General features: G+C 45.7%; 1 protein-coding gene across 1 annotated transcript; it reads left to right on the top strand.

The window, feature by feature from the left end:
- Nucleotides 1–549: 549 nt before the first annotated feature.
- LOC147511199 (uncharacterized) lies at nt 550–1,671 on the top strand. Its single transcript, XM_086598393.1, has 2 exons — nt 550–981; nt 1,291–1,671. Exons 1-2 carry the CDS (start codon nt 550–552, stop codon nt 1,669–1,671), a joined length of 813 nt encoding a protein of 270 aa, XP_086454519.1.
- The last annotated feature ends 5,256 nt before the right edge of the window (nt 1,672–6,927 follow it).

The following is a 6,927-nucleotide window of genomic DNA, read 5'->3' as shown; positions in this document are numbered from 1 at the left end:
TATGACGGGAAAGGAGATCCGGCGGACCATTTGCATCACTTCAGGTAGCAGATGACGCTGTGGCAGGAGGCTAAGTATGATGGCCTTTGTTGCATGATGTTCCCGGCCAGCCTGAAAAGGGGAGCGTCTGACTGGTATTATCAGTTGGCGTCGCGGAGTATACAAAGATTTGAGGAGCTGGAACAGGCCTTTGTAAATCACTTCATCCACCAGAAGAAGAGGGTAGTAGATGTCGCGGATCTCTTTAATGTCAAGCAGAAGTCAGCCGAGACATTTAGAGACTTCTTGTGTAGATTCAAGGAAGAGACACTAAGGGTGGAAAATCTGGATGAGCGCACCGCGGTCATAACATTCTAGCACGGATTGAAATAGGGAACTAGGGTGCACGAATCAGTATCCAAGATCGAGGTTACCACCTTACACGCCTTGTACCTGAAGGTGGAGAGGTACATCAGATACGAGGATATTTTGCAGAGGAATAGCAAGGAACACAGGAAATCTAACAAGTCAGTGCATGTCGTAGGATAGGAGGATAGGAGAGATAGGGAAATGACTGCGGCCAGAGATCGGGGAACTTACAGAGGGGAGACACAGAAGGCGGAAAGAGGCAGAGAACAAGCCCGATGTGAATATAGGGAGAGGAAACCATACCGCGAACTGGATCTAACTCCGCTGAATCGGCCATTGGAGGAAATCCTACTGCTAATCAAGGGTCAGCCGCATTATGAAGAGCCATGGAACTCACCCAAGGAGTTAGAGGGAAAGCCATTTTGCGCGTATCATCAAATCAGAAATCATGCTACCAACGAGTGCTTTGCTTTGCAATGGTTAGTTGAGAGAATGATTGGGAGAGGGCAGTTGAAGGAGTTTGTCCAGGAGGTGAGGCTAGGTGAAATGGTGTCGGCCATGGCTAAAATCTTAGGTACGATAAATGCTATTTTTAGTGGAGAAATGCTAGGTAGGAACACCCACAGAGACAAGGTGAGGAGGACCGCCAACCTACAAATGATAAACGGGCGTGGTGGGCATCCAGCTCAAAAAATCCGGTTCAGTTCGAGCCACTTCTGCAAAGGGAAATAACGGGATAGAATTCACACCGAGGATTTGGAGTCCGTGATCTCGCCCCATGAAGATGCGCTAGTGATCACTATCGCATGTAAACATCCACGCCCAGTGAATAGATTCTACAACCAATTCTATACTAACCACTAAGTTTTTTAAGCGATGGGGAATTTCCTGGTGAAAAGAGTGTTGATAGACTGTGGTAGTTCTATGGACCTGCTATTTTAGGTCGCGATGGAAGAGATGGGCATTGAAAAAAATCAGATGAAGCCCCCTCAGACTAATTTATACGGGTTCAATGGTAGCATGACTGAGCCGTTAGGGGAACTGGTGTTGCCGGTAACAGCAGGGCTAGTAACGGTTTTCACCCGCTTCATGGTAGTAGATACCAATTCACAATATAGCGCGATCCTAGGGAGAAAATGGATCCATGAGATGAAGGAAATCCCATCCACTTATTACCAAGTGATCCGCTTCCCAACCAATGGAGGAACGTATGAAATAATGGGAGATCAGGTCGTAGCTCAGAACATCCATCAGGTGACAGCAAAGGGTTTGGTCTGCGCTCCAGAGAAAGGGGCAACGGAGAAGGGGGACAAGCTGGCATAGCAATTACAGACTGTGGCCTGCGAGAAGGAGCTGCTTGTAGTGGCCAAGACGATGGATGAAATTGAGGTCGTAAACATCGGGGTGTCAGAGGAGGAGAAGTTTGTGAATATAGGAACCAGACTGAGGAGTGGAAAGTGAAGTTGATTGCTTTGTTAACTAAAAATAGTGATGTGTTTGCATGGACAGTCGAGGATTTGGTAAGGTTGGATCCAGAGTTTGCCTGTCATCGATTACATATGAGGGAGGGTGCCCGTCCAGTCCAACAGAAGATGAGGGGCATGAAGCCGTAGTATGCACAAGGGATTCGGGAGGAAGTAAAGAAGCTGAAAGATGCTGGCATCATCCGTAAATGTAAGTTCACCGAGTGGCTGTCGAATGTAGTTGTGGTACCTAAGAACAGGAAAGTAAAAATGTGTGTTGATTTTACTGACGTCAACAAGGAGTGTCCAAAAGATTGCTATCCTATGTCACGGATAGACGAATTAGTGGATCGAACTGCGGAATTTAAGATTTTTTCATTCATGGGCGTGTCGATAGGCTATAACTAGGTGGTGATGTACGACCCTGCCCAGGAGAAGACCACGTTCATAATTGAGGGGGGAAGATACTGCTACACCAGAATGCCATTTGGGCTAAAGAATGCCGGGGCAACGTTTCAAAGATTAGGAGAGAAAATATTCGAGAGCAAAATCAGAAAGGGAATGGAGATCTATATAGATGACATGGTGGAGAAGAGTATGACCGAGGAGGAGCATTCGGCGGGGCTAAGTGAAACGTTTTATATACTGCGAAGACACAAGATGATGTTAAACCCAGAGAAGTATACATTTGGGGTGACTTCGAGGAAGTTTCTGGGGTACATTGTCACCTGCCACGGAATAGAAGCCAACCCTGCACAGATAAGGGCACTGTTGGAGATGCCATCGTAGCAGAATGTGAAGGAGGTGCAGAGGTTGGCGGGGAGGGTCACAACTCTCAATAGATTCATATCAAAGTCTTCGGATAAGTGCCATCCTCTGTACCTACTCTTAAGGAGAACGACCGACTTTAAGTGGACCACGACATGTGAAAGGGCTTTTCAGGAATTAAAAGAATATTGGGGAAGGCCCCAATCCTGTCGCATCCACGGCAGGGGGAGAAGCTGTATTTGTATCTGGGGGTGTCTGAGTATGCAATCAGTTTAGTATTGATAAGGATAGTGGACAAGGCAGAGAGGCCAGTGTACTTCCTGCGCAAGACGATGTTAGACGCCAAGATGAGGTACAGTAGGATTGAAAATTTTGTCATAGCATTGGTCTTTTCTGCGCTAAAGTTGAAACCCTATTTTGATGCTCATTCGGTGGTAGTGGTGACCAACTTGCCGCTCAAGCAAGCATTGAAGGCAGAGAAATTAGGGAGGATATTGAAATGGGTCGTGCTACTTAGTTCTTATGACATTGAATACCAAACCAAGACCGCGGAGAAGGCCCAAGATATGGCTGAATTCCTAGCCGAGGACCCCACTTGGGGGGAGGAGATGGTCATGGAACAGGAAATGGACCAACACCGTGACCCTCTAGACCCTTGGGATATGCAGAATGGATGGAGAGTCTTCGCAGACGGGTCCGCCACAGATATAGGAAATGGAATTGGGGTGGTGCTAGTCACTCCTGAGAACACTCGCCTAGAGTTATCCATGAAGTTGGGTTTTGCTGCATCAAATAATGAGTCTGAGTATGAGGCAGTGATAGCAGGTTTGGATTTGGCCAGGGATTTAGGGGTGCGAGAGTTGACAGTGTATTCTGATTCTAACTTGGTAATATGCCAGGTCAATGGAGGGTTCACGGCTCGATGCCCTAGGATGGCAAAGTATCTGGAGGTACTGAGGCGAAAGGCAGGTGAGTTCGAGAAGATCAGTTTTGCCCATCTGGGACAGGGGGAGAATAGGCATGCCGATGCCCTAGCATATGTGGCTCGCAGTAATCCCTGGGACGGAGGGCAGATCTATTGAGGTCAGGGTGCTGAGCAAACCAAGTACTGCAGAGGATGAAGGAGTGTGGCTAACTACTGAGCAAGGGCCCGGATGGATGGAACCCATCAAGAGTTACCTATCGAGGATAGAGGTAGAGGACAAGCAAGAAAGGAGGAGGATGGAACAGATCCCAGAGATACACTTTGTTGGATGGGGAGTTGTACTGGCGAAGTGTCAGCAGACCGCTTTTGAAGTGCCTGGGGCCACTGAAGGTGCAAGAAGTATTAGGTGAAGTTCAAGAAGGGGATTGTGGAAGCCACTCAGTCGGGAGGACAACGACACACCGGTTGCTATCACAAGGGTACTTTTGGCCCCACATGAAGAGGTATGCGACTGAGTATGCCAAGAAATGTGTAAAATGCCAGAGTTTCGCACCGCTGATTCATGCACCTGCGGAACCGTTGCACAAGGTCTATAACCCATGGCCGTTTGCTATGTGGGCGTTGGATATCGTCGGACCCCTTCCAATGGCCAGCGGCAAAAGGAGATTTATGTTGGCCGCGACAGATTATTTCACGAAATGGGTGGAGGGCGTGGCCTTACAGCAGGTGAAGGAGAAACAGGTGAGGAAGTTCCTGTGGGAGAATATCATATGCAGGTTCGGGATATCATACACTGTCATCACGGACAATGGTACCCAGTTTATAGGGGGGAAAGGTGAAGGCTTTCCTCCAAGCCTTCGGGGTGAAGCAAGGTTTTTCAGGCCCGTACAATCTAGAATGGAAATGGGTAGGCAGAGTCCTCGAACAAAATTATCATGGATAACCTAAAGAAGAAGTTGGAAGAACGCAAGGGGTGTTAGGCAGATGAATTGAACCATGTACTGTGGGCATACTGCACGACACCACAAACATCAACTGGAGAATCTCCATTCGCGATGTCCTATGGTATGGAGGCGGTGATCCCGGTGGAAATGATGGTGTCAACCACTAGGACCAAAGCTGTGGAAGCAGGGGTTAATGAGAAAATATTGGCCGGGGAACTAAATCTTATTGAGGAAAGGAGAGACATCGCATGCATCAGACTGGAAGAGTACCACAGAAGGTTACAGAGACAGTATAACAAGCGCATGAAGCCGCAGAAATTCAATGTGGGTGATCGCGTGATCGGAGGGTGACACCAGCTACTAGGGAGGAGATAGATGGGAAGTTGGGTCCCAATTGGGAGGGGCCCTATACAGTGGTGGAGGCTAGGGCATCGGGGTCCTACAGGTTACAGACACTTCAGGGGGAGAACGTCAAGCGGTCGTGGAACATCAAGATGTTGAAGGAATTCCATAAATGACTCTGTCCATAGTTTCTTTTCAATTAAAGGAAAGTTTAATTGCTTCCTGATAAAACATATTTTACACACGAACGTTGGTTTCAGTTACTTATTTTCTTAAGTCCGAGGTCCACAGTCCAAAGTCCGAGGTCCACAGTCCAAGTCCAAAGTCCAAAGTCCAACGTCCGTGTTATTGTCGTGACGTTTTAGTCAAGTTACCTTACTCACGTGGGATTGGTAGGATAGGTCGAGTAAGGGATCGTCCAAACCTTAGGGTACGCGGATAGGTTCACAACCGGAGTTACAACTTTAGGTGAGTAGGATTTTTTAGGTTTCTTTTAGTTGGTTTTAATTAAAATAACGGTAATGCAAATAATATAAATTACTACGTGATTATATGTAGGTAAATAAAAGTAGAAGCGAGGGGAGAGAGTTAATCATACTCATGCAAGAATCATTTTCAACAGTTTTTATTACTAAATCACTACATCTCTAGTTAGTCTCGCTTCGGAGACGGCGCCGAAAAGATTGATCCCTAGTGCATGCCCACATCTCTAGGGTCGCGATTTCACTAGCATAAGGAGTTTTGATAATACCTCATCTCGGTATATTATTTCTCGCTCCCCGCACAGTTCACATCACCGGACGAATTGGAGAGTCATGTCGACACCGTAGAAGTCAGCTGGGCGATCTGTCACCGAGCATCGGCCTCCAACTTTATGCGGTCTCGGTCATTTTGGGACCGGATGTTAATTCTATGTCTAATTCCTAAGTAGTGATTCTAGAATATTAACGAGTCAATCCGATTTTTACATCGAGCAAAGATAACCCTCCGGGGGATTAGCTTCATCATCATAGGAGGAATAATAAAACTTCTTTGTATACATTAAGTAAATAAATGCGGACAGAAATTAAACAAGAAAAGAAATGATCATATTAAGGGTAAAAATAACTTTAATCAGATATTAAGTTCTTTGAAATAAAAATGATGAGAATGTAATCTTGAAAGAAACTAAATTGGAATGGAAGCTAAAGCATGAAAAAAATGCTTTGAAGGGCTTTCTAATGAAGCGACCCCTTCATATTTATAGCTGATACAAAAAGTGACCCGTGAATTTTTAAGGTTTTGTTTTTAGCTAATTGAATGGTTCAAAACCAAACTTAAACTTTCAATCTGCTTTAAGTTTTGTCCTTTTGTCATTTTACGTTTTTGTTTTAGCTTATGTTAATTCAAACCACCGGTTTGAATTGATCACGATGTTTCTTTCTTGGAGGATGGTATCAATTTGAAACCATCAATTGCCACACTGCCTATCCGACTCATCATGCCTTCGGGCCGCAGAGTGTGTCCACTTAGTGTGTCGATTAGTCGAAAATTGGCGTTTTTACTACTTTTGTCCTTAGCGAGTTAAGTTCCGGTGTATTATGGCAACTTCACTAGCCCACGCGTCGGCACCTAGATTTATCCGATTTGAGCCGGAAGTTTCACCCTCCTCTTTATATGTGGGCCCGATTCGCGACCGGTTACGTTCTTTTTGGAAACTTCCATTTCTATGGGGCTTTGTTTGGGCTTTCTACGGGATTGGCGGGAATTCCAATATTCCCGTGATTCTTGTACTTGGCGGCTTCACTGCCAACGTCGGCACCTAGATTTATCCGATCCGAGCATCGGGAAGTTTCCTGCTTCTTCATATGTGGGCGGATTACACGGTTACGTTCTTTTGGAAACTTCGGCTTTTTGCGGGTCGAGTGGGAAACTCCAAATATTCCCCAAAGATTCACGTACTTTGATGCATGTTTTATGCATATCTTCATTTTAATTGCGGAAACCCGGCAAAAGTATGAAAATATAATTATTACATGATTATTAAACACATAATTGACCAAAATGCTATGTCTCGAGGTTTAATATTACAGTTTTGGGTGCTTATCACACCACCCCCAAACAAAGACTTTGCTTGTCCTCGAGCAAAGAAGAGACA

Source organism: Coptis chinensis, chromosome 3 (assembly GCF_015680905.1).
Source record: "Coptis chinensis isolate HL-2020 chromosome 3, ASM1568090v1, whole genome shotgun sequence".
Lineage (NCBI taxonomy): Eukaryota > Viridiplantae > Streptophyta > Magnoliopsida > Ranunculales > Ranunculaceae > Coptis > Coptis chinensis.
The sequence above is the reverse complement of the archived record's forward strand: the minus strand, read 5'-3'. Positions and strand labels throughout refer to the sequence as shown.

Excerpts from the sequence above, each read along its gene's own strand:
- LOC147511199 (XM_086598393.1), top strand. The coding sequence starts at position 550 with ATGACTGCGGCCAGAGATCGGGGAACTTACAGAGGGGAGACACAGAAG. Across the intron at positions 982-1,290 it reads GGAACACCCACAGAGACAAG|GTCGCGATGGAAGAGATGGG; the intron begins GTGAGGAGGACC and ends CTGCTATTTTAG.